Below are 27,638 nucleotides of genomic sequence, written 5' to 3' on the forward strand. Positions count from 1 at the left end.
TGAAAACGGAGATGTGAGACTCCGTAAAGGACGTAGTAAAACAGTAGAAAGTCTCCGTTTATCAAAGCACAGCGGATGGAAGATGACGCTTGATATAAAACACATGATGCAACCTGGAAACTCGTATATTTATTACATTATACAAGTCATTCACAAAGAAATAAATAAATGACTATAAGTACAGTTCATTAGATCCGCTCCTTCAGCAAAGTACTACTACTGACACCAACACATCGGTATCAGTGAATCCAGTCACTTTATTCTGTGTTTGTAAACTATACACATATGGTGGGATTTTAACTATACACCAATAAATTGCAGCATTAAAAATACTTAAAATAAAATCTAAGATTTGATCTAATTTCACTGAACTAATACCAATGTTCTTCCAATGTCAGATTGATGGAAGCCTCATGGTGCCTCTCACGTTAAGCAATGATCCCAGTCTTCAGCCAGTCAGCTTGTTCATAAACGGCCCCGCTGTCGTATTATATCGGGAATGAAAGAAGTGGATCCACGTATTTCTGGTTCTACGCTGAGTGACGTTCACAGCAACGGGTCTGAATCCACATACGTACTGAAAACAGTGTGCACACGTATGAAGGCGACAAAGATCATTGCAGGTTCAAAATGCAGCGGGTTAAATAAGACGCAAACGTTGTCCGTTTGTGGGTCATCAGGTCTCAGGTCTAAGACAACAAAATGATGGGTGACCTTCTGGAGAAGTCTCAGAGGCACCAGACCTTCCTGCCACAAGCTTCACACCGATGCCGCCTTCTGTCAGCAACTGCTCTTGTTTACATCGGACTTGGAATTGTCCATTTAGACCCGTCAATTACACAAATAGCTATCACCTTTTGTTTTCGCTTCCAATAAAGGTTGATAAATAGTTGAACCCTACAGCAATGGCACCTGGAAAGGCACCCAGGTGGAGGACGAAGCTGAGAGACACGTGCGAGCACGGCTCTCCGTCCTCAGCTAACGAAGCTCGGCCACGTGAACAAAGTGGGCTCTCGGGAAGACCACGCGCGGGCGGCGCCGCTGCGGAGCCGTGACACAAAAGCGTCACGGTCGAAGGGGAAAGGTGAGGCGGGAGCTTTTCTGCTGCACCAGGCCGAGCTCACGCCGAGCGCCCCCCCCCGCGCTGGCGCTCAGGTGCTGGAGGTCCACACGTGCATCTGATTGGCGATCTGCTGCACAAAGACGATGTCGGGCCGCCGGTCCGGGTCCGGGTTGATGCACATGCTGACCAGCTCCCGCAGCTGTGGGAAGAAGGCCGGATTAGCCGTCGTAGCCACGAGCACGTTTACCCTCGAGCTAAAGCTGCGGGTTCCATCCGAGTCCATCGAGACGTCATCGCTTCATCTAGAACTGCGGTTCTACAAGAGGGCGCCCCGTTTGTTGAACAACGACAGGCGGACAAGAGCAGCCGTTTCCAGCGAGAGCCTTATTGTTTTATTAATCTGTCCGTTTAAATTGTTTGTGCTTCATCAACTAATGTTTCACATAACTAATGTGCCGCATCATACATATTTTTACATTAATTTCAAACTTTTAAAAATTGAAAATTAAACAAAAAACTTTATTTATTTATTGTAAATGACCTCTCGCGGCCCACCTGCAGTACCTGCGCGGCCCACCAGGGGGCCGCGGCCCACACTTTGGGAATGGCTGATCTAGAGATTTGTGAGAAGGTGTCACGATTAGTGCATTCATTGTCGGGAGATGTCCCGAAATGTTTTTCGTATTTTGTTAGCGGCTTCTCATTGGTATATAAACTCCAAAGTCACGAGCCAGACGCAATGAAAGGACGGAGGGACAACCGAAGACATCAGGCTCCACGGAGGAGACAAAGCCTCGGCGTGTGGGATTGAGTCACTGTAACGGGGGAACCAGCGTGACTCACTGATTTCTTAACAATGGAGCCCGAGAGGAACAGGAATCCCTGTTGTGTGGTTCTACAGATGTAGGAGGGCGGATGCCTTCGCTCCCAATCGTGCTAAGCTAGCTGTCCCTGCTCTCAGTCTCCCCACTGAGCCATGCAGCACGTGGAAGCATAGACACACATAAACACAAAGTATGAAGTATGAATATCAAGGAAGCAATAACCATTACTAAGAGAAAATATGAGATTCTAGATACAAAGCGCTGGATTGACACCATTGACCATAGCAGTAAACACCTGGTGAGGTAACATCTGTGTGTGTGCTGCTCTACCTTCTCAGAGCAGTGGTCAGACGGGAGGGGCGGGTAGTCACACTGCTCTATCTTCTGGCAGAGCGACAGGAGGTTCATCTTGTCCCCGTAAAACGGACTCTGCAGCGCCGCCATCTGGAGACGGAAGCAGACAGGCTGGATGAGGAGGAAGATAGAAGTAGTGTGCGCGTGTGTGTGTGTGTGTGTGTGTGTGTGAGCGAGTCGGCAGGACCCGGCATCGAACCGTCAACCCTCTGATTCGGGTGTGTGGTCAAACTGCTGTTCACTAAGTCCTGCAAAAGTCAAAGTAAAGTCACTACAGGAGACATTTGAATGTAGAGTGAAGTGAAGAAGGAAAAACTAGTCAAATCATGAGAAGCGCTAAAAAGGGAAGCAGTGTTTAAAACTAAAGAAACGGCGATCGTGGCAGAGGAGAAGGAGGCATGCAGAGTATCTGCCATGTGGAGGATGTGGCGATGCAGCCGGAGAATAAAGGAGACTCATTCAGTCTCCGTTGGCCAGTCAGAACATCCTCACATGCACAGAGAATGTGCAGGACACAGAGGACCGTCAGACCAGTGCCACGATGCATTCCGATGAAGTACATGGAGATGTGACAGAGAAAGGAGTTCATTATGTCCACGGAGACGGCCAGCATCTGGATGGAGACATGCAGCTACGCACAAAGCCGATGAAAAGACAAAATCATTGGGCAACTTGTTTTCTATTCGGTCTTCTGTAAAGTCCCAAAGTCCCCTAGTGGGCAGCGCCCGCAGGTTTTCACCCACGCTCCCAGGGAGCCTTCGTGCCGCCGTGGTCATAATGTCCCATTCTGGTGAACACAACATCTGGACCACATCCAGGCAGAATAGTTCTAGTGGTTCTTCTGTTTGGATGCAATGAACCACAGCAGGTCTTTCTCTGTTTGCGAGGCGAGGTTACCACCCATCAAGGGAGCGGCGGTGCGACCGTACCTCATACAGAAGGCACCCCAGAGACCAGATGTCGGACTTGAAGTTGTATCCGTTCTCATGGATCCTCTCCGGCGACATGTAGTAAGGTGTCCCCACTGAGACAAGGAACACGCTGGTCAAAAGTGATAACTTCTTCATTGCCTTCATACAATGAACGCCTGTCACGGTATTCAGGGGATTTGATGCAGAGCTGGTTTTAAACAGGTCTTTGCATTTAAGTACTATGAATGTAGACGTACACGTGCTGTGAAGAGGCTTTACCTAAGGAGTGCGCTGCCGTGGTTTTGGAGCTGAAGAAGCGGCCCAATCCCAGGTCACCCAGCTTCACCTCCCCTGTGGCTGTTATGAACACGTTGGCTGGCTTGATATCTGACACACACACACACGCACACACACACACAGCTTATCAGAACATTGTAAATTGTAGAGAACGATGACCTTTGCTAAGTACTACGTTGCATATTGACTGCTAAGTAATAATTAAAGTTCGATCACATTACAAACCAATATGGAGATGTTAAAGTGCCAGTGAGTAGCTGTTTACCGCGGTGCATTACTCTGCGTGAGTGCATGTGCTCCACAGCGCTGCAGAGCTGCACAAAATATTTCCATATAGTCCTCTCTGGGATGAGGCGGCACTTCTTCTTGAAATACTGAACAGATGGAAGGCAAGATTATTGAACCAAAAAACTATTTCACTGAAAGATGCTAATCCTTAGCATCAGCCAGCTCCTCCCATGACGGGCTTTCATGCAATGGATTATGTTATTTGTTCATCTTTCAGGCTACTGTAGTGTAATGGGGATACTGATGGATAATATTCCGTCAGGTAATGCAGTAAGTGGCAGTGTGCAGCCACGCTCTGCAAGCCAGCACGCTGCGCTCGATGCAGTACTAGCAGGTGGGCGGGGCTTAGCAAATAACACATATCAGTATTCATCCAAAGTGAAGCTACGCGGACTGGTGCTGTCTGACCGTTATCATCTGGGACAGATCTCCTGCATCCGCCAGCTCCAGAACGATGTTGAGCTCATTGTCTTCAATGAACGAGTCGAGGTATTTGATCACATTGGGGTGATTCAGTTGCTGCAGTGGACAAACGGAGAGAGACAATTGTTCTTGGTAGGCACTAATCTCTTATTTGCTGCTTTTGACACAACATGCAGCAGCTGCAACAAGATTCAACAAACATAGGTGAGCTCAGGGTGATGGTGTGGGCAATGCCGATGTCCTTGCTCTCATCCTCACGTTTCCCTCGAAGCACAAGTTGTGTGTCACCGACCCACTGAGCACACGGCGATGTTCCACCATCTTTACCTTTAGGAGATCGATCTCTTTGATGCAGTCCTGACGGGCCTTGGCATCCATCATGTCAAAGATCTGCAGCGACAAAGACACTAGTTGACATGAGTTCCAGTAACGGCGGATGGCCGGCCCTGGCAAGCCCAGACTCAGATGAATGGGTAAACCCCGAAATCGTACTCCATTGTGACCCATCGGGAAACACTAAAATGCCACAAATAAGGACATAAAACAATGGCAATGACATAAACCTTGATTACTCGTGAGACCGACTTAGTCAGAAAGCTTGGCCTGAGAGCAGTTAATGTTAGTGACACTGAAGGTGGAGACATTTCAGCGTTTTTGGAAAGGTGACGTATGGGACTCATCATGTTGGGATGTTCTTAAGGACTTTCTATGACTTTGTTGGTGTTCTGTTATTTGTTATGATGCCCGCTACTATCCCATTAAATTAATACTATCATCTTCTCTATACTGTAGATACATCTGCTTATGAACGCTGTATGGCCCTGTCAATCACAGTAAGCCCGCCCTACAGCATACTTCGCTTTGTGGTTTGACCGTCATTCACTAAATGAACATCGTTCTTTATTGAAGAAGACTTGAGATTACGACCACAAAGAGCATAAAACCATGTTTATTGAGGGAATTAAATGGACAAGTTCATAAAAATACATGAAACTGTCTTGATCTGTGTATGAACTTGGGACAAAGGTCCTGCTGCCGAGTGCTGTACCTGGACTTTCTTCAGCGCCACCAGCTCTCCCTCCAGCAGGTACGTGGCTTTGTAGACCTCACTGAACTGGCCCCTTCCGATCTTCTTCTCAATCCGGAAGTTACCCAGAGTGCAGAAGTACTTACAGCTCGGAGCGTTTTTCTGTACATGGAAAAAAACAAATCAAAAGTTCCGACGATGTGGTGCATTAAAGTGCATGCTGGGTAAAGCTCACAACAAGAAGTAACTCTGCTGCTACGTGAAAACACGGAAAAGAGCGACACAAGAGGAACAAGGAGAGACCAGAGATGCACCAGCACAACGTGTGTGGGGCCGACATGGTGCAGGAGTAGCGAGCGGGCGCTGGGAACCGCAAGGATCGAGTCCCGGCTGCTCCGTGTCCAAGGTCCCCTGAGCAAGACGCCTAACCCAGAATTGCTCCGCCGGCAAAAATATAAAAGCCAATGGGTTAAAAATACAATGTAAGTCGCTTTGGATAAAAGCGTCAGCTAAATGACCTGTGATGTAAAGTAACAACGTGTGCCCAACAGAGGAGCGGAGTCTGTTTGGAAAATCCGACATCAGTTACGTTAGATCAGTCTGTCGAGCCTCTGGTATCGCCCGAGCTAACACGCTAACACGCTAACGAGCTGTAGGGTTGCCAACCGTCCCAAATTGTCCGGGACATCCCGATTTATGGGTGATTTTGATATGTCCCGTCAGGGACAGCTCCAGTCCCATATTCCAATCACAGACAATATATATATATATATATATATATATATATAATTTTATTTTTTTAGACGGCCAATAATAGGCTTCTTTAAACGCGCCAAAAACTCAGGCGATCGTTGCTACGGGACACGCTTGTTGCTTGTTGGTGACAGTTTGTTTGAAGTGGCCAATGGGAGGCGAGCGTTATCGTGTGTCAAAATGAGCAGCGAACCTTCAGAGAAAAAAAGACTTTGCAGCTACACCGCACACCTGGAAAAAAGTGTCCCTCTTCTGGGGTTGAGCTAACACGCTAACGAGCTAACACTCGCGGCCAGTTGCGAGCAGAGCAGCGAGCGGCTGTTCGGGTCGCCGCGGCCCTTTTTGGGCTCAATGAATGAATGTGTTAACTTGCAAAAGCAGTACGTCACACACTGGAGTTCCTGGTGATTCTCTGGCAGCATGTGGGTGAATGAGGAAATAGCCCAGCCGTGGTAAAACACGCATGTATCATTTTTGTTTTGGTGAGGATGAAATGGAATCTCGCCCTCAGCAAGAAATAGAATAATCACATTTCCAGTAATTGTCAAACATTTTTATGTAAAGACGCAGTGGAGACAAAAGGCATGAAATCTGATCAACAGACAGCACGCGTTTTGGAACAACATCTAGCCTTTCCCTGTCATACGCACTTTGACCCTGTCCCTTACTGCGCTGGAGAAATGTCCCACCTGATCCTCCTGACCGGGTGCTTTGTTGAGATGGTTGTGGTTGTCTAAGGTCTGCTGGTTGTTGTTCTGTGCCTCCATGGCCGCATCACAGCCAACAAGTCCTGCAACAGGGAAGATTAAAGATCAAATCTGCAACTATTCCTTTAGAGTCACACCGTGTTTAACGAGAGAGCCTGAAAAGCAACAAGCGGAGTGAGAGATCGAGCGCGGTGACCTGCTCGCTGCCTAGATGAGTTCTGCTGAATGACAGCAGGAAGCGGCAGTGATACCACATCTCTGTGTCATCTAATACGTCTTCTAAACTTCCGTAACGTGTGTGTGTGTGTGTGTGTTAAGTAATAAGCTAAAGGGATTTGCAACCGCTGACATTCGCAATACGGCATCTTATTAAGACTGGCAAGTCACCCCAAACCACTGTGCTATTTCACGCAGTTGGTAACACGTTAAGGTTCAACATGGACACATTTGCCATGTAAAAAAAAGGACTTTTCTTTCTACTATGCTGCCTGTGCACTGACACAGGAGAGACAGCCTGACTGCAGGGGGAAGGAGAGCCCCGGGGCTTGAGGGCGAGGATGGCATAACAGAATTTGACCTGCATTGAATCCACTTTGAAAAGGGAAAAATGTTACCGAACAGTATACACATAAAGCACATGAACACGCTGATCTACACCAGCGGCTCTCAACCTTTTTGTAGTGATATACAACCTACCAAAAAAAGCATTGGAAAGCATTATTGGTTGAAATAAAGATGCAATACACAGCGATGTGCCATCAGTGTCTTTTTCTCAAGCTGTTAACCCACCCAAAGTGTTGTTTCAGTGTTAACACCAAGTTAGCGCCTCCTTTTTAGGGAAGCTTCTGCACTAGAACTACAAAAATGGACCGTTGGAAACACAAGAATACGGAGTGATGACGTCAGATTTGGCGGCGTGGAACCAACCCAGAAACCGCCACATCTTTTAAATGTATGAAAAAATCGGCATGTTTTAACCAAAAACGTGACTACGCCAAAATGTTGTAATGTATATAATCCAATGTTATATAGAAAGCAGTGGACTCTGTATTGTGAAGGCTCAGGAAACCTCTATCTTGAATAAAACCACTTTATGACTGAATGAATCCTGTTCAACAACATGCAATAGGGTTGTAAGTATGTCCGGACATGTAAAGTATTACAGGGACATTTGATGATTTTAAGAGCACATTGAATTGACTTGGTCAGCCCTATCGCCATGGATACCAGGTATGAGGCCATCGGCCTGATAGCCAACATCTGTATCCTGCTTACCTAAAACAGGACGCTCCTGTCTTTCCACCTCTGCACGTGATTAATGTTCAAACCGCTGACTTAAGTGACATCACTTGAGTCAGCGGGAAACTTTACATAAAAGAATTGGAATCACAAGCTGCATGCACAAAGTTATAAAAATGAGCTTGTTCCTTTTTTTCGGCCCTAAAATACTTAGTTAGTCACCTCCGTCTTTTGACTTCCTTTTGGATGCTTTCACATCAGTTTTATCTTTCAACCAAACGTTACTTTATAAATACAATGTGCCTTTGGGGACCTGTGCAGGGTTTATCTGGTGTATTCTTTCTTCTATTGTGGAATAGAATTAGATAGAATAGTTCTGAGTAATTCTCAGAAAATGATCAACCTTCCTAAATACAAAAGTATCAGAATGTTAGATCAGCTGAATCATAACGTTCAAGTATTTTAAACATTATCTATAAAAAAACATTCCTGTGTCTACAGCGGTTTTATTTTGGCATAAAACTTGTAACCTTGGAGACTGCACATAAGCAGCATTCTGATACAAATGTTTCATCTTAAAGTCGCGGGTTTTTGGTAAGAAGCACGCCTTCAACCAGATACCTGCGCCTGGAACATACTGCGCGAGCCGGATGGGAGTTTGTGACGTTGTTATAAACGTGGCCCCTGTTTATTTAAGTCCGTAGACTTTTCTCAGTTGTAGGTTTCTTCGTTCCTACAATAGCCACACGGTTGGAGAACGGCAGAGCTGCATGTCGGCGTGTCCGGTGAAGACATGGCCTCCCTCTGAGTGGAGACACGTCCCCGGGGACACCGGTCCTCTCCCAGCTGACCCTTGTGTAATTACAGCATTCCACGTAACGTTCATGTACACCCACACAGACCCTGCATGTTAACCGGCCGGCCGATCAGAAGACATTGTTAGTATCCAGCCAATGTGCTTAGATGTTGAATATTGTGTTCCAAGTCATATAATTGTCAATGCAGTTTACAGAAAAGGAGCTGCCCTGCAGAGGTTTCCTGTTGTGAAACGCCTATTTCAAGAGTTTGCAGCACTATCGCGACTTAATCTCACCGAGTTAGAACGACGCGCAGGCGAGCTTCAACCCGTGACGTCATAAGTAACGGCAGTGACCTCACGTCAACGCGTGAAATGAAACCGGCGTCAGTCCGAACTGCCGGTTTCACTGACGTCACTCCCACCAAGTAACGGTGAACACGACGCGTCGTCAAAACACACCGTGCGCACTTTGTTTACCGCGCGTCTGTTTCAACGTTAAATGAATAATAATTCCCTTTAACGTCACGGCCGGTTTAGCGCAGGTCCGTGTGACGTCACGTTAAAACAGACGGTGACGTTACACGGAGTTTAACGGAGATATTTAAGTAAAAGCAAACAATGTGACGTGATGCCCGTTTATAGGAGAGCAGCTATCGATGTGGAAACAGGGTTCAATCACACGTCAAAGCGGACGCGTGACGTTAAACGACACCACGTTACAGTCCGTCTAACACGCAGTAACACACACACACACACACACACACACACACACACACGCGCGCACAGAGCAAACGGGTAGAAGCTAAGCTAAGCTAACTGCACGAGTGTAGGGCGAGGTCGTTTGAATGGAGTCTTACCCAGAGAGCAGCCAGGCGTGTTCCGCTCGCTTGAAGCAGCTCGTTCGCGTTACATTGGTCCGTGTTATGGTGCCACTCCCCCGCCGAGAGACACGTCCCCCCCTCCTCCCCTCTCCCCCGGTCCTCGCGGGACAGCCCACGTAACGTTACGCGAATGCGTCTGCAGAATAAACCACAATAACGTTTGCAGATCAAAACGAAATGCAACTTGCTCAACGTTTGACAGGTTGGCAGATTCACAGCTGGGACGCGATTCACCTGTGACGTTACATCACGAGCCTCGTGGCTGCTTTGTTGCTTATTTCAGTCATTCCACGTGTTGTCATGTGACATGCGGGCTGTTGCTGTACAACAAACTATCAAATAAAGTGTTTGACACACACAAAAAAAAGTATGTATATTATGTCATTGTGTTGATTAGGGGCGTCATTATAATGAAAATAAATTATCCCCCTCAAGGACCCCCTGACCCAACAAAAGGATACCCGCTGTTATTTGTCCATGCATATTTTGTAACATTTAAAAAAAGTATGAAATATAATGCATTGACTAGCAGTTACACATTTCTTTGTCATGCTGTTCAAATCAGACAACAGAACCTTAATGTACTTTATGACTATAACTATATTATATATGAACCAAACCGGCCGATATCCCGTCGTCTGCCACACGTATCGTGGAAGCTGCCGTTTTCAAGCACAGACTTGCGACGTTTCACCGACTACAAGCCCCAGAGTTCATTGCGAGGCCGCGCGTCACTGCGCGTCGACGGACCGTGGCGTACCGCTCCGTGTGACAGGTCAGCGGCTGAAAAAAAAATAAAAAAAACACAGCTCCGGAGCAGACGCGTCTGCGCGACCTCAACGCCGAGCGGTGCGAGAACCGAGGATGGGGTCCCGAATCAAGTAAGAACGCTCGTCCGCCGGCGTGCCGCGAACTGTTAGCCGCCGCGTCGGCCTTGTTCCAGCGAGTCGTCGGGCGGCGCGGGGCGCAGCAGGAGGCCCTGACTTGTTGCGACACGGGCCGAGGACGCTGGCGCGGCTCCACGTAACGGGACGGAAAAACAAAGCGCGCTAGCGGTATGTGGAGGGGTCCCCGCGGCTGCTAACGCCAGCGAGTCACGGGGTGTTAGCTCGATGCTAACACGGAGCTCTCTGCGCGAACGTGTCAGCGGTAGTTTGGGAACGTGTGTGTGTGTGTGTGTGTGTGTGTGTGTGTGTGTGTGTGTGTGTGTGTGTGTGTGTGTGTGTGTGTGTGTGTGTGTGTGTGTGTGTGTGTGTGTGTGTGTGTGTGTGTGTGTGTGTGTGTGTGTGTGTGTGTGTGTGTGTGTGTGTGTGTGTGTGTGTGTGTGTGTGTGTGTGTGTGTGTGTGTGTGTGTGCGCGCGCGCGTGTGTGCGGGCTACAGCGGCTGTAAACACGGGGGTGGATGCTCGTTTTCAGGACCTGAGTGAAGGACACACATGCGGTGGTTTGTACGTAGATACCGCAGGGTTCGCTTCTGGACCTCCTTAGTCCTTTTTGGGGGTTTCCGGTTCGTTTGTCAACACTCGGTGTCATTGTACCCGTGAAGGAAAGTGCGCTGAGTTTTCATCATGAAAACCTGTTTGTACTGTAACGTTAGTTTACAGTAACACGACAAGACAAACTACTGTAGTTCAATACCCGGACAAGACCGACTAGCAGCACGAGACCCACTACCAGAGAGACCCGCTACCAGAGAGACCCGCTACCAGAGAGACCCGCTACCAGAGAGACCCGCTACCAGAGAGACCCGCTACCAGAGAGACCCGCTACCAGAGACCCGCTACCAGAGAGACCCGCTACCAGAGAGACCCGCTACCAGAGAGACCCGCTACCAGAGAGACCCGCTACCAGAGAGACCCGCTACCAGAGAGACCCGCTACCAGAGACCCGCTACCAGAGAGACCCGCTACCAGAGAGACCCGCTACCAGAGAGACCCGCTACCAGAGAGACCCGCTACCAGAGAGACCCGCTACCAGAGAGACCAACTACCAGAGAGACCAACTACCAGAGAGACCCACTACCAGAGAGACCCACTACCAGAGAGACCAACTACCAGAGAGACCCACTACCAGAGACCCGCTAGCACAGAGACCCGCTAGCACAGAGACCCGCTAGCACAGAGACCCGCTAGCACAGAGACCCGCTACCAGAGAGACCCGCTACCAGAGAGACCCGCTACCAGAGACCCACTACCAGAGAGACCCACTACCACAGAGACCCACTACCAGAGACCCGCTAGCACAGAGACCCGCTAGCACAGAGACCCGCTACCAGAGAGACCCGCTACCAGAGAGACCCGCTACCAGAGAGACCCACTACCAGAGAGACCCGCTACCAGAGAGACCCACTACCAGAGAGACCCGCTACCAGAGACCCACTACCAGAGAGACCCGCTACCAGAGAGACCCGCTACCAGAGACCCACTACCAGAGAGACCCGCTACCAGAGAGACCCACTACCAGAGAGACCCGCTACCAGAGAGACCCACTACCAGAGAGACCCGCTACCAGAGACCCACTACCAGAGAGACCCGCTACCAGAGAGACCCGCTACCAGAGACCCGCTACCAGAGACCCACTACCAGAGACCCACTACCAGAGACCCGCTACCAGAGAGACCCACTAGCATCAGACATCCAGGCTCTGCTGCTTGTTTTTACCAATCCTTTAAAATCTGGAGACCCAAAACACAAGGACTTCGGGTCATTGTAGCATTCATGGGAAATGCGCTAATGGGTTTATTACACGAGTCACGTCTTTACCTTCAGCTTATTGCTGAACTCAGTCCAATAAAGACCTTTTGTCTTTTATGAGGCCGTCAACACGGCTCGTCAGTCAGCAGCAGAGGGGACAGTTACTGACTCACTGCAGACCGTGACCTGTTCCTGAATCCTCGTGTCAGCAGTGTGTTCAGGAAGCAGTTCATGTCCCAACCCTGTGCGGGAACAAATATGTCATTAGGTCTTTTTTATTGGCGGTTAAGCAATACGCAAACATCTTATTTTTAAACATCAGCCCGTAGATGATTGGATTAATGTATTGGTACTAAAAAGGTGCTGCCACATTATTAACGGTCGCACTGGCTTGAGAACCTCAGATAAGTTATTGAATTGAGCGTGACTAGATTGAACCTCGGCCTCTTACCGATGGTCACGCTTACAGGATGAAGCTGCTGCTATTTTATTTAAAGGCAGCTAAGCACTACAGCCTGTTTCACGTCACCTTCCATCTGCTGGTCCGCGCGGTGCTGAAAGGACAGCGGCAGCGCTGTGCTTTTGTAGAGTAAAATCAGAGTGAATGCAGAATGCAATTGCTGACCTCCAAAAAAAGAAAGTTACACATCATCACTTTTGGAAAAGTATAACTTGGTACAATTTAGCCACAAAAAGGCCGACCACATCTGCATGAAAACGTTGACCTCTTGTGGCTAAATATGGGAGAAAGAGGCATCGGGTCAGTGAATTTGCTGCTGATGTTTGAGTTGATGTCGGTGGTCGGTGACTGAGAGAAAACTTCCAAAGTGTGAAGACGCATCGGGGGGTGATATTAATAGACTGAAAGTTACCATAATAATTAGTAATCATAATTAAGACATGTCTGTGTCCTTACTTGTGGTCCTCTCATCCGCCATCCTGCATTCTCGTAGACGGCAACAGCGCTGACGAAGGAAGTTGAAAACAGATTTCACTTGATCAAGGCCGGATAGAAAATGATTAATAGACGTGTATAAAAGAAAGAAGAGTAAATGCAACACACGCAAACAAAGGTCAGGTTGAACCAACATCTAGTGTTTCATACTGAAATGTTCCGTGTCTGCTATTGGTACCTTAATACAACGGTTATGTTGTGTATACATATGTATTTGTTTTAGATACGTGTTCAAACAGGGAGCCACAACACGGCGTCAGTTAACTGGTCGGTGATTGGCCCAAGGACTAAACACGTCATATTACATGTGACTTGCATGTTTGCATAGCAAGCCTTCAGTTATCTTCAGTCCACAGCAAACAAAACCTCATTCAATCCAATCGTGACAAAATGAGAAACACTTTGAAGACAACTGGCTTATTTTATTCCCACGAAAGCTGAAATAAACTCGCTTTATTACCTGGTACATATGCTTACTTTGCGCACCACGCTCACTATGCGTGATCTCTTCCAGGGAGAGCCCCGGGTCCACCTTTGAAGTGTATCTGGAGGTGGCCCATCCAGGCACACACAGCTCTGGTAAGTACCTGAAGGCTGGAGGTTCTACTTTTCAAAACTCACTCGCACAAATAAATGCTCCCTACAGTATTTGTAAAGCAAAATGCACAGAAGCACACAAATCCCATTGTCCTGCTCCACAAATGTGAAGAGAACTCTTTTGTGTGAGTATACGTCTTTGGACCTCAGACTAGTATTCAAGCGGAATAGATTGGCGGGTCACTAACGTTATGGCGCCATATGTAAAAAGCTAGTTTGGTGCTAGATGACGGCTTTCAAAAAATGTGACCGATTTCCTGGATGCTAGCGAGAGACGTTGTCTCTTCCTAAAGATGTCTTCCTCGTGCCTCTCATCATTTCCTGTCGACTGGTTGTGTCCACTTGTCCACGGTCATTCCATGTCTGCTCGTGTGCAACAGGGCCCGAGGTGCGGAGACAGTTCCCTGAAGACTACACTGACCAGGTTTGGCAGATGTTGTTTCCCCCCACTCTTCTTTCTTTTTGCTTGTTTTTGTACGTTATGCTGAACTCTAATCTGTGGTCCAACAGGAGACTCTTCGGACTGTGCCCAAGTTCTGCTTCCCCTTCAACATGGACAGGTACACTATGAATAATATATGAACTGTTTACAGTATAAATAGTGTTTCCCCTCTGTAAGAAATTGAAGTAGATATATTAGTTCATTGGAATTTGGGGAATATCAATCATTTGATTTTCGATTGATGCTCATTGTGCAGGAACTAAAGATGTGTAACATCTATTGAAAAGCATTTATGTTGGATTGACGCTCCCTGTTTGTCTGGATTTATTGACGTCGTGATTGCAGCAGGTGCCACACAGAGAGCTGCATGAGGCACAAGAGCATGTCGTTTATCTGCCGTGTGACGGGATTTAATATTTCTATGTTTATTTATAAACCTCTCCCCCTCTCTGCCTGCCACCCAAACCTCTCTCCCCCTGCAGTCTGACAGTCAACCAGGTCGGCCAGAACTTCACATTTGTGTTGACCGACGTCGAGAGCAAACAGAGATTCGGCTTCTGTCGCCTCTCCTCAGGTGCACACACCTGCTACTGCATCCTCAGGTGTGTGTGTGTGTCCTTTGGCTCCAGGAGATGTTTGCATGGTCATCTAATAGCACCCAGGAGCTGAGCAACCAAATTATTCTTATATTTTACAATGTGACCATGACCTCTGTGAATACTAATCTAACCGACGTGGCGACTGGTGTTCGTCCTCTCAGCTACCTGCCCTGGTTTGAAGTCTTCTACAAGCTGCTTAATATCCTGGCTGACTACACCATCAAAGGCCAGGTAGGTCCTGAACGCCGTCTCAGCCCCTTATGGGGAGTTTCTTAGTTTGCTTAACCTCAGTATTTAGTTTTGAGCTCAATTTGAGAAAAAAAGTAAAAAGTATTTTTCATTAACATATTAATATAAGTGGGCTTTCATCATTGCCGGATGACCTTACATATTTGTATGTTTTTATTTATTATAGATCGATTACAGTTCATAACAGTGGTGTGTGGGTAATATGCCATGCCTGTGAATAAAAAAAGGCTAATCTCGCATTTTGAAATGTATTAATCTAGGTTAAACATTTTTTTCTAAGGACAAAGGGCCTTAGCGTCCACTTCAAGCGTCTTTGTTTTCAACTCTCCATTTGACGGCTGTCCCCACATTCAGCCAGGACGTTTTCAAACCACAGTCTTTTAGGGACATCGTGTCCTCTGTGGACCGTGTGCTGTGCAGGGTGACGTTGAGATGGAAGTAGCCTAGCAGCTAGCTTAGCCTAGCAGCTATCTTAGCCTAGCGGTCCTAAAGTGGTCTGTTTGACACTCGTCCCCAGGAATTCCTCTGCACGGTTTTCACATCTTCAACTAGGCCTCGGTCTCTCCTGTCTAACTGCGTTAAAATATGTTAGCACATGAATTTCGGCAACAATAATCCCATAGATTAACGTGTTAACTTTGAATCTTGTGAATGTTTCAGGAGAGCCAGTGGCAGGAGTTCCTGGTGTCCCTGCACACGCTGCCTATCCCCGAGCCCGGGGTCCCCGTTCATCTCGGTGTGGTGAGTCCTGCTTCGCCGCACCGAGCTCAGGTCACGCTAATGACTCCCTGTGTGTACCTTCAGAGTCAGTGCTAAATGTATCCGCACCAGGCTGGACATGCAGGCAGTCCTTTCATTTCTCTGCACTACAGTGGTGGATTCAATCAGTTCAAACCGGCTCCTGTTTTCCCTTTTCTCCAGCATTCCTTCTTCACTGTGCCGGACACGAGGGAACTCCCCAGCATCCCGGAGAACGTGAGTGAGGAAGTGATTTGTGTCTGTGTGCTGCTGCACGTCCTGGTTAGCTCAATGCTATCAATACTGACTACAAATCTATTGTTTGACTGGTACATTTAGCTTAAACGGCAAATATCTCGTACTTAGAAGAGAAGTTTGTTAAATATGAACTTGCAGATATTGCTAAACTGTAACGACTTGTAAGCTTCCTAATAATAGGGCGATTTAATGACTGATCAGGAAACAATTTTTACCATAATATGTCAGACATGGCGGTTTGTGCGTGACAGCAGACAGTATGACAATGGACAAGAAAACAACATAGTGCAAGAGGAATTAAATACAATATAACAATAAGCCCAAGTAGCGCACACATTTCCCACGCACTGATCACAGTGACTACGGCTGGTCTGATCCAACAAAAAGAAAACGTTCTTATTGCGCAGGGCGCTTTTCTGCTGGCCGTTGGACAAGGGGGCGCAAAAGCTTCACTCATTGAAGACTATTTTGCGGCGCCTGGTCACTGTTTCTTCTTCTGTAGTGTTTGTGTTCTTACGTTGCTGTTTTTCTTGTTTTGCAGCAGCGTTGTGAGGCTAATACAGTTTAATAAAACTCCCAAGTTGGTGCCGGGGGTCAATTCCCTTCCCTCCCACCTCCCCAGTACCCAATCGGTCAAATTGAGAGGCGGGTCCCCGAGACAGCAACTCGTTTGTGTTTAGCAGACGCTAACCAAGCAGACCGAAGCCTCCGTACTGATGCTGAGGTTGAGCGACCGGCTGTTAGCTGGCATCCTCTTGGCCCGTCTTGTCAGACACGGGGAAGGCCAGGTGATTTTGTGGTTGCCTAGCAACAGCTAAAATGACTTAAGTTTTGACAGGGCTGGTCGCCTTGCCTGTTGCAGCCTGCAAGTACAGAAAAGGAATAAATAAGAATAGAAGATCAGACAATAATGTTTAATATGTATAGGAACGGTCAACTTTGAACTTTCAGCCTGCGACTGCCCACGTTTGAACGATGTACCTGGTTGTGTTTAGGTTGTCCTGAACAGTGTCATGACGTGAACCAAAGTTGAAAACACCACAAATAACTTTGTTTTTCTCTCTTGTTGTGTTTGACCCCCGCAGAGAAACCTAACCGAGTACTTTGTAGCAGTAGACGTCAATAACATGCTTCACCTGTACGCTAGTATGCTTTATGAACGCCGAGTCCTCATCTGCTGTAGCAAGCTAAGCACTGTAAGTAGCGTCCACCCTCTGTCCCCCTCAGATGGGCTCTGTTACGTCTCTCTCGATGTCCTCTTGGTACTTAATGAGTTGTTGCTGTTGCAGTGTGAGCTGTTCATGTTTTCCCTCACGTCGAATGTACAATACGAGTCACCCACACACTAAAAGTTGTGTTCATGATAAACAAAGTAAAGCCGATGGATCCAAAGAAAAATGAACATATGTCGTAATAGTCGAGAACAGAAATATCTCATCCCACCTTTTCTGTCCCAGAGAGGGATGAAAAAATGACCTTGTCACAGCAAATATTAATGCACGCACACAAATTAAGTTTTTCATTCTCTGATGTTAGAATGTGCAACTCGCTGTGTGTTTTACATGCAGGGTACAAATCTCTGCTTTATATATATTTTATATTGGTAAACAAAAACAATTCCCCCCCACATCCCTTGAATATCAGAGTTCTTGTTCAGGTTCAGGTGATGATCTCATTTTTAGAGCGTTGGTTTTAGAGGAATCCTACACAAGGGTCATACTTTTTACATGTTCCTCGATCCGGCCATCGAACCGTCAACCTTTCCGTTTAAAAGCGCACTTCTTTCTCTCATGAAGAAGACGTTTTTGTCACTCTTCATGGTGAACAGAGAACCCAAAAATGGTCCATTTTCCCATGAATTAATGTTTAAAAGCAGCCAAATTAAATCAATCGTCGGCTTTATAAATCAATGTTCCGATAAAGTTTCCTTTGGGAATTCAAGGTAAAAGTAGGCTAGTGGCGAATCCGCTAAGGATCCTCATGTAAGTAAAATAGATTTCTCTCTGACACAAACTGGACTCCACCATGTTTGATACCAACGGTAGGACCGTGACATCCTTACGGTTGCATGAGATCTTCAACAATGACTTAAAATAGCATGTAGCATTATGTGAGAACATTGAATGTGTTTCATGCGTCACGTAGGGTTTGACATCTGTCTCTGTCCCCAGTTAACGGCTTGTGTCCATGGGTCTACGGCCATGTTGTATCCGATGCACTGGCAACACGTTTACATTCCTGTCCTGCCTCAGCATCTGTTGGACTACTGCTGGTGAGTCTGCTGTGATGCTGCAGCTTCCATGTCTCCCTGGCCTCCTGCACCAGGTTGTCACCAACATGGAGCCCCTGGCGGCTTTAGGATTTAGAATGTTTCACTATTTCCTACATTTCCTTTCCCGGGTCTGAATATTGGTAAGTTAATTGGTAAAAGGTTTTGCGGGCATTATTATTATTATAAAAGTGCCATAGAATAGTCTTTGAGATGACACTAATATTGTGTAAATATATCATTCAACAAAAGAAGTCATGGTGACGGTCCTACACGCAGAACGTCATGGACTTCCAGGAGCATTTGAAGAACACTGCATGAGGAGTCGAAGCTCGACGTCGTCCCATGAGTGTCCCCGGCGGCTGTATCTGTCTCATACTGTTGGATAAAACTGTCTCTTTGTTTCAGTGCCCCCATGCCGTTCCTCATTGGAGTACATTCCAGTCTCATGGAGGTATGTGTTTGTTACTTCATAACTTTAAATTGTACCGGTGACTTTGAGCCCTCAGTCGTCTCCTGCTTGTGTTGCTTGTAGAAGGTCCGAGGGATGGCGCTGGATGACGTGGTGGTCCTGAACGTGGACACCAACACGCTGGAAACCCCCTACGATGACCTCCAAAGCCTGCCCAACGATGTGGTGAGGAGCTACTGCACACGGCACGCCCTCCACGGCTCAAACTGCGTCCTAACAAAGCAGCGTCGCGTTCCGCAGGTCTCGTCTCTGAAGAGTCGGTTGAGGAAGGTTTCAACAACGACCGGGGACGGCGTGGCCCGAGCCTTCCTCAGGACGCAGGCGGCTCTGTTCGGCAGCTACAGAAACGCCCTGCAGATTGAGTTGGTGAGTTCAGACCGCCGTTGATCCCACCGGTGGGTCCGCGTCGGTGCTCAGCGGCATCGGTGGCTCGGCAAAGTGTGCTGGCTGAAGAAGGTGCCGTCTTTCACTGAGCAACAGAACCGCGACCGCCTGTCAAACCCCGAGTTACACTTTACAGCAGCCTGCATGTAGACAGTCACAGGACCAGTAGCCCGTTGGGACCAGTTGCCACCCGTTAATTTGTGGACTGTGTTCTGAAACCTCGGGCTCTACCAATGAACAGGCTCATTTTTATCCATTTCCAGGGTGAAAGTACATAAATATTCATTTAGAAACTTGCACCCTGAGCTGAGAAAGCTCCGCACCCTGCGGGTCTGCTGCACGCGGCGTGCACGATGTTCATTGTGACGGACGGGTACAACACTGTGGCCGCGTGTTTCTCTGCCTCTTCAGGGAGAGCCCATAACGTTTAATGAGGAAACCTTTGTGACTCATCGCTCCAGTGCCATGAGGCACTTCCTCCAGAACGCCATCCAGCTGCAGCTCTTCAAACAGGTGTGCACGCACACACACACACACACACACACACACACACACACTTCTCTACCTCACCCCCCCCTCCTCCTCCCCTCTGAACACGGGTTGGGTTTCTGCTTGCAGTTCATTGACGGCAGGTTGGACCTGTTGAACTCTGGAGAGGGTTTCAGTGACATCTTTGAGGAGGAGATCAACATGGGCGAATACGCAGGTGAATCAGACGTAGTGTGTTAGTGTGTCGCCACTGACGTGGAAGCAAGAGTCCATTTAAAGGAGGATCACTGAGCTGTTGCATCAAACTAATTGGAAAAGGTCAAATTAAGAAATGGAATTATTCTGTATGAAAGTGAACCTATAAATGTTGAAGAAAGGGTTGGAGGTTGCTGCTGAAAGCAAATCAATGTAACCACAAGAGGGCAACAATGGGAGCCGTCATACCTCGTCTGAGGTAAACAAGGGTACAAGTATAAGGCGGGCTAACGCTAACATAAAACAACACTTTAATAATGATTAAAAGTGCCTCCATGCTCAACACAACCATCGGGCTCGTCATATTTGTCACACAATAAATGCGGCGGGCAGCTCACCAACTTTCCTAAAAGTGGCACTCATTATTTACTACTACTGTTTTTTATTTTGCATTTATCGTCTCATATAAGAGGAGGATTTTTCTTTTTTGAAATCAAGTGAACTGACTCGTATATCAGAATCCGCTAAAGCCCATCAAATAATTTGCCTATGAATAAATATCTGTTAGAATATAACTAATTAATGAATACTATTCTGTATTTCATGGCTTATTTGACATTTTTGGAATCCCGCTGCGATGGAATTCCTTTTGGGATGTTTGTCACGGTCGAAGCTTTACAGCATCCTGGTCAGCCGTACTTATTTCTGAGAGTGTAGGTTTCCTTGACCTCCTTAGCAGCTACCCAGCACGCCTACGACCTGTTGACCTTTCTATTGTTCTATTGATCCACCGCAGGCAGTGACAAGACCTACCATCAGTGGCTGTTCACTGTGAAGGTGAGTCTGTCTCCTTGCTTCTCAACTTGGTCCACTCTGGTCTCTGCTTTTTGCTGGGGGACAAATGAATGAAGAAATCCATTAAGCAGATTTTAAAGTTACTCGCAATAGGGTCGTATTTATTTTTTTAACATGCAACAATTTGTGTTTTCTAGGCAACTTTGGAAGTAATAGATAAGACCATAGTCAGGCCTGTGTTGGGTCTCTACAGCCTTATCAATTTAGTAACCGCAAGGTCAGCGTCAGTCAATATCTCACTTTTCTAGCTCTGCTTCTGGGAAGACTCTCAGAATTGAAAAAAAGAATGTGTATATATACCGTTCATTCCATGAAACGTGTTGCTTTGCGCCTTTTAAAGCACAGATGCGTAGTCCAGTAATGTGACCGTCACTCACAGATGTTGTGTGGATGCTCTCTGACAGAAAGGAGGAGGAGCCATCTTCAACACCGTGAAGACCAGAGCGAACCCAGCCATGAAGACCGCTTACAAGTTTGTAAGCACGTCGCCGGCTTCTGTCCTAGATTAGAACGCGAACTGTTGTAAACCAGAAGGGAAATGACTCTGCGTTGTTTGTGCGACAGGCGAAGGACCATGCAAAAATGCGCATCAAGGAAGTCAAGAGCCGGCTCAAGCAGAAGGTATGTCGCCCCTCGCTGCTGACGCAGCGCTCTGGATCGTTGTCCTCTGTGAATTTGAGTAACCAAGCGTAACCTGTTAAGAACAGGCGTGTCGCCATGTATTTATGAATTACCGCGTTTCATGTCTTTGTACTTTGGTAACGAGAGAAGTTCTTGATAAATAGATATATGAAATAATTGCGTATTTCCCACCTGTGATACCACTGCGACCCAGTAGGGGGCCACGCCCCACGGTTTGAGAACAACCCCCCCGCATTCCCTCCTCTCCTTTCTCATATGTCACGTCCTCCCGCCTGCAGGAGCAGGCAGAAAACGGCTTCTCCTCAGCCGGCTCCGCGGTGATGGATGATGAGTTCCCCTCCTCCACCCGGGCAGTCAGGAGGGAGGGGCCACTGAGAACCTCGGACGACAAGTCAATCACCGTGCACTTTGGACAGGTGGGCAGCGATGTGGGTACAAGATATCGATTATTCCATACTCTCTATGCCACGTCTGTTGTGTTTACCGTCGTTCCCATGATGCTTTGGGATGTAGTTCACTTTGAGTCCGTGAGTCACATCCATATCCCTCTTTATTTACACACATGAGGAAACTTTACAAAACTTTGCTAAAGACTTCAAAACGCTTCGCAGATCACTTTTCGACGCATCTCAGTGGGTAACGAGGGGCGGCCTCCATCTTTGCTCACGACTATTAATATTAAAGTTACATTTTGACAATACTGGATATTTAGACTGCTGATTTTTGTTGTCCATTCTTTGCCTTCCCTCGAATCCAAGTATTTCGTCTCACCTTAAAACCTCTCCAAACGTTGTTGCTGTAGATATAATCCACGTTCTCCGTGGTGAGGACCATCCTGTTGTTTTACGTCCACAGGCTCGGCCCCCAGTGCTGCTGAAGAGACCAGGCAGCAATGTGAGTCTGGAGAGCACCGCTGACCAGTAAGCCTACCTCCATTTCACCCAGTACCTCACGCGGCCCACGGTGCGATCAAACACGCCTGAATATCTCTACAGCTACGCAAGCAGCTCGAGACGGAGGGCTGGAGAAACACTACGAGCCCACGCGGACCTTCTTAACGCAATGGCTCACCAGTTATCTTCACTGCAGAGTTTGCTCTTCTCGCCCAATTAGTCACATGCGACGTAAGATAGCTGTTAATGTGAGCAATGCCTGACAGCTCCACTTCACCACATCCTAACGTGGTTTAATCAAATGGAAAACTGTAAACGCAGCTCTGTTTTGAGATGATGGTATTACACATAACGTGGAACAGTTTTCTGTCTTTGGTTTAATGCGGGAAAACGGCTCCAGGTGTTCAGCTGTTGAGGGACAGTTACTGTCAATAAACCCTCCTGACAGCTGAGTCATTTAGTGAATAAAGTCAATTGGGAAGTAGCAAACATGCTAATCTATGAGTGAGAGTAAAGTCGTCCACACTTTGGGGGATTTCCTTCTGTTTCCCGTCGAGGTCTAATTTCTTTTAGACTCAGTCGTGTGTGATGAACCGCAACGTGCTGCTCTTAATTCACCCGGAGCTTTCCTTTCCCCTGGTGTTCCTCCCGCCGATCCTTTTTGACTGCTTTCCACTAACCTACATGTAACCAGCTGTTATTCCCTGTTGTCTTCTTCTCCTCGCCGTAGCTCTGTCCGTCCTACTCGCCACTACACCGTCTTTCTCTCCGAGGACTCGTCGGGAGACGAGCTGCAGTACGACGACGACGCCATCGCTGGCTTCCCTGACAGCTTTCTCTTCTCCGTCCCTTTCGAGTGGTCGCCCCTGTACGCATATCTCTCCTTGGCTCTGCACTCATTAATAAGCTTTTCTTAACTCCTCTTTTTTGCCTTCTAATGAAATGTGTGTCCGTGCGTCCCGTGTCTGGGTTCTAAGACACTGTGGCTGGAGTTCATCGTGCATTTGTGTTGGTTTGGATCAGACCACTTGTGCTATGATGAAGATTAGTCCCACGGACATTTCTATACCATCTTCCCCCTTTAAGGTCCCTGGTCGTATTCAGCCTCAATCTAAGGCCCATTTATTGGAGGATGTTTCCTGATTCATGCCCACCATTCCCTCTTTACTCAGACGTTTCACAACGGCGTCTCTAGGGTTACTCCTGAAGTTGGCTGCTGTGAGAACGTGTCTCCACAGGGTCGTTTTTCTACACTTACTGTCAACTAATGAAACAAGGAGACCGACAGTCACTCGTACAGACTACAGACCCACGTTATGCGTACAGGTCACACCGATATACTACGATACTCGTAGCTAAAACTCAAGCAGAACTAGTGCTGCATTGTTTGTGGACTATTGTCATCTGGGCTCCAAACTAAACTCCACTCACCATAATGTCGAGACGATGTGTTGACAGTCGATAAGCATGAGGGTGGCTGGGATACGCACATGGACTCTGGTGTGGGTGCATCTTTATTTGGGGTAAAGGCTGAACGGTCTTTTTTACGGGTTGGGTGGGTGGAGCCATGAAAAGAACAGAAGTGAATACCGATACCCGCCCCTGCAGGCCGCAGCCGTACCGCTCCCTGAAGGAGGTGGAGCTGATAGAGGGCGTCGATCCTGCTTTTGGGGCGGAGAGTCACACGGCCCCTCCCAGCCCGGTAAACGAGAAGTTTTCCAACATCAACTTGCTGGGCGACGTCTTCGGCTGCCAGGACGAACCGGAGAGCCAAGCCATCACGTTGGCCAAAAGCCTCGAGGACCTGAGGACCCCCAAAGACGCCGAGGAGCGACAAGCCAAGTTCACCTACCAGGTCAGAGGGTCTTTGGATGCTCTTCTAGTGTGTCTCTCACTTTCACTTAAACCGCAGTGTTTGGGTTCAAAGCAACAAACGCATTGTGTTGAGGATGATTTCTAATGACTGTTGACCACGTGACCTTTGATCCCATGAATTCGGAACTGTTTGTTGGAGCTGGGTTGACGTTCTAAAAGTCTGGATCTTGTTGTGTTTGCAGCGGATGGACCTGAGTGTTGGTGAACACTCGCGAACGCTTCCAGGCCTCAGGCTCCCAAACCCCTACAACAAGCTGTGGAGCGCAGGGCCCGCCGCCGCCGCCAACGCCGCGCCTCTCGCCTGCGGCAGGCCTCCGTCGGCCCAGCCCCCCCTGCCGATCGATGCTCCCTCTCCGAGCCGCGAGGGCGCCGGCCCGGGCCCCGACGCCTTGGACCCTTCCGCTCACGGCTACATCACCATCCCACGCCCCCACGGGAGGAAGACGCCCGAGCTGGGCTCCGTGCTCGCACCCCCGGCCGCCCAGCTGCGCCCTAAGCCGGCGGGAGCCGGCGAGGGAGGGACCACGTCGGGGGGGCAAGAGTTTAGACAAGCGCTGAGCATGAGCACAGATGGAGACCTGCTGAAGCCCAGCAGGACCACGGAGGACAGCATGGATCTGATGAGTCTGGACCCTCTGAGCAGCTCGGTGAGCGATGCGGCGGACGCCGGCACGCCGGCATCGTCCGGTAAACCAACGCTCCCACCCAGGCTCTACCCGCAGGGCTTGCCCCCTTTCCCACTGCAACCTCACGCGCCGCTCAACCCCTTCGCCCGTCCCCTGCGGCACGCCGCCCCTCACATGCGCTTCTCCACCCCTGCGGGTGCCAATCCCTTCGGTGCGGCCTACGGGCCTCCACCCGGCTGTTACTCGCACGCCGCCCAGCCGCAGTCCTTTTCCGCGCTGCCGGGGCTCTACGGACGGCAGTCGCCCGGCAGCTCGGGTCTGCCGCTCGGCTACGGAGCCCAGTACGCCCCCTCCGTCACCTCCCTGTCACGCTTCTCCGCCGGCAATCCCGCCCCGCCCGGCCTCACGGACTGCTCGCCGGTCCCCAGCGCAGCGGCAAAGCCGCTCCGCGCCGAGGGAGACGGCCGGAAGACGCTGGATCTTTTTGGGGATCTGCTGACTATGGCCAAGCCGGCTACACCCCCCAAAAAGAAGGTGGAGGACCTTCGAAGAAAGTGGGAAACATTTGACTAAAACCTGTGATGTGTCCTTCCCGTCACCACCCGAACTCACCTCACGACCGACGGGACCTTTTCTTCTGTTTGACGCCACATAGCTGGACCTCATGCTGCTCTGCATATGCAACCCCCCCTCGAATACAAGCTTAACCTTAAAATGAGTTAATAGACAACAGCTTATAGGGCTCTGTTATTATTATTATTATTATTATTATTATTCCTCATGCACACTCAAGTTAACCAGGAACCTGGTGGTGAAAGGGTCAACGTAACACTGACCCCTCCATAAGGAAACAATGGCATCAGCGTGAAGATGAGCGATATCTAAATAGTTAATGCCTTAATGTCACCGGGTGCGATTCCTCACCACATCAGCGTACGCAGCTTCACATGCTGCCAAAGGACAGCTGGTGGTCGGGAGGACTCCGATTCCCCAACAGGACATGGGGCAGGAGGTCCGGGGGGGGACGGGGATGCAGAATCCGGGACGGGCCCCCTGCTGGTGGGAAGGGAGACGCTCCCTAAAAGGAGGGAGTCTTATAGTTGCCGCTCGTGGAAACACACGGCGGGTTTATTGAACCAGCGATGAGCCTCTCTGCTCGCGGTCTGTCAGCCTGTGCTGTTAGCTGCTGATGGTATCGGCCGAGCCCACTGGTCCCCAGCACCACCAGCGGCCCAACCAGTTTGTGAGGCTGCGTTCATGTCTCATCCCACCCCAGCGTTGCGCATGTGGAGTAGAGCCGGTGTGTCATCCGCTGAGACAGAAGGTCCTGGTCCAGTATGTATGAATGTTCATGCATCTCACACGCACGCGACCGCCCGGCCCCCCGCGATCGGCCGTGCTGCTGAACGGCCCACAACACTACAAACCGCCCGGATGGTTTTCCTTGTCTGATCGTTTCTTTGCGCCGTCCTACCCCAGGGAGCAGCAGCCGAACGCCAGCTATGCTTTGAGATGTTCAGGTCCCAACAGTCCAGCGCCGCTCGTGCACGAGTTGCTCTTTCATTCATCGAGCGCTGTAGGTTTGTGACTTTAAAAGTAGCGTGCAGTCGTTTCCTGATAGAGGACGAGTGTCTTGAGGTGGACACTTCTAGAAGTAGCTGTAGCTCCAGATGAAGTAGGTCCTCCTGGTATCAGCAGAGGGTGGTGCCTCCGTCATGCAGTCAGTTCACCTGTTGATGTTTCTGGTAGATCCACGCACACTTTCTCTGTTCTGTTCGGCCTTCCTGAGGAACCCCCGTGAACATGCGTTGCCTCCTACCGTTTGTTTTATTATGAAATCTTAACATGCAAGCTTGTGGTTTCTTTGTGTGTAATAACACTGCATTATGTAACCAAACAAAATGTTTTACTTCACTGTGACAAACTCTCATTTTGTAATGATCTGCTGCATTTGTAATAAACAGCTTGACTATAATGTTACATACTTTTCCCCGCACAAGAAATGGTTGTAATGTTCTTTTTTCAGAATGTGTGGTTTGCACATCTCTTTTCCAATAGAATATAATACAACACATGTTATTTCTTCATTTGGATAATCAGATAATCATCTGAATTATATCTTTTATAATGCACTTATATTTATTTGTTTGGCACAAAGACGTCCATGATGCAGGTGTTACATTTGTATCCCGTCAGGCTGATTACATCATATATATAAATGTGTAATAAATATACATAGCATTTTGTTTAGGTATTACATAAGGTGTTGTTATAGGTCCTAACATTTGAAACATGTATACTGCATATATTAAATATATAAATGTGGACTGTTGTTGTTTTGAAGGGGTTCTTTAGATGAACAGATGAGTTCCTCGTTGCTTTCTGCCTTTGGCTTTGATGACTCCCAGTCAACTGGGCTCCCAGTTTGGAGACTGGTTTCTGTCCCCTCCCACTACAGGAAGTGCGAGCGCGTCGCTCCTCGTCAATCTCCCCAGGTGACCTGTTTGGAGGATGCTGTCCATGTCTACATGTGTGTGTGTGTGTGTGATTGTGTACAGATGACACTTTATTTGTTTGTAGCCTCGTCTCCTATTGCTGAATACAAATGTTTCCTCTTTTACGTCCGCGTCACTTGATTGGCGTTGGACCAGCTGAGGATCGTCCTCTTGTCCCATCTGAGCCGCGTCCATTTTTGCATCTGTCTGTTGGTCAGATATCTCGTCCGCCGCTTCATATTCAAAGGACGTTTAATATAGAAATGTAGGTCAATCCCCAATAACTCCTGATTATTTGTGCTCGTGAAGACATCATCTGTTGTTTACACTTCGGTCCGGAACACAA

General features: G+C 48.3%; 2 protein-coding genes across 8 annotated transcripts; one reads left to right on the top strand and one right to left on the bottom strand.

Moving 5' to 3' along the window:
* Positions 1-109: 109 nt before the first annotated feature.
* LOC120831948 (serine/threonine-protein kinase Nek6) lies at positions 110-10,761 on the bottom strand. Of its 2 annotated transcripts, XM_040197904.2 has the most exons (12): positions 10,187-10,761; positions 9,801-9,898; positions 9,543-9,702; positions 6,630-6,730; positions 5,209-5,349; positions 4,488-4,550; positions 4,146-4,256; positions 3,715-3,823; positions 3,432-3,539; positions 3,171-3,265; positions 2,218-2,331; positions 110-1,262 (listed from the first exon to the last, which is right to left on the bottom strand). In XM_040197904.2, the coding sequence occupies exons 4-12, from the start codon at positions 6,705-6,707 to the stop codon at positions 1,152-1,154; spliced, it is 930 nt and encodes a 309-aa protein (XP_040053838.2). In that variant the 5' UTR covers positions 6,708-6,730; positions 9,543-9,702; positions 9,801-9,898; positions 10,187-10,761; the 3' UTR covers positions 110-1,151. The 2 variants fall into 2 exon arrangements, with proteins under 2 accessions (XP_040053838.2, XP_077944502.1); XM_078088376.1 differs by having other exon boundaries at positions 9,543-10,742.
* On the top strand, positions 10,282-27,124 carry dennd1a (DENN/MADD domain containing 1A). 6 transcript variants are annotated; one of them, XM_078088368.1, is made up of 23 exons: positions 10,282-10,447; positions 13,729-13,793; positions 14,192-14,235; positions 14,322-14,371; positions 14,736-14,855; positions 15,014-15,083; positions 15,762-15,842; positions 16,023-16,076; positions 17,183-17,293; positions 18,269-18,369; positions 18,775-18,820; positions 18,902-19,003; positions 19,079-19,204; positions 19,634-19,735; positions 19,841-19,928; positions 20,703-20,743; positions 21,166-21,237; positions 21,326-21,382; positions 21,682-21,831; positions 22,259-22,323; positions 23,027-23,164; positions 23,905-24,151; positions 24,354-27,124. In XM_078088368.1, the coding sequence occupies exons 1-23, from the start codon at positions 10,431-10,433 to the stop codon at positions 25,368-25,370; spliced, it is 2,964 nt and encodes a 987-aa protein (XP_077944494.1). In that variant the 5' UTR covers positions 10,282-10,430; the 3' UTR covers positions 25,371-27,124. The 6 variants fall into 6 exon arrangements, with proteins under 6 accessions (XP_077944494.1, XP_077944495.1, XP_077944497.1 ...); XM_078088369.1 differs by having other exon boundaries at positions 21,682-21,819; XM_078088371.1 differs by lacking the exon at positions 23,027-23,164.
* Positions 27,125-27,638: the final 514 nt, after the last annotated feature.

The sequence above is a fragment of the Gasterosteus aculeatus genome, chromosome 14 (assembly GCF_964276395.1).
Source record: "Gasterosteus aculeatus chromosome 14, fGasAcu3.hap1.1, whole genome shotgun sequence".
Classification (NCBI taxonomy): Eukaryota; Metazoa; Chordata; class Actinopteri; order Perciformes; family Gasterosteidae; genus Gasterosteus; species Gasterosteus aculeatus.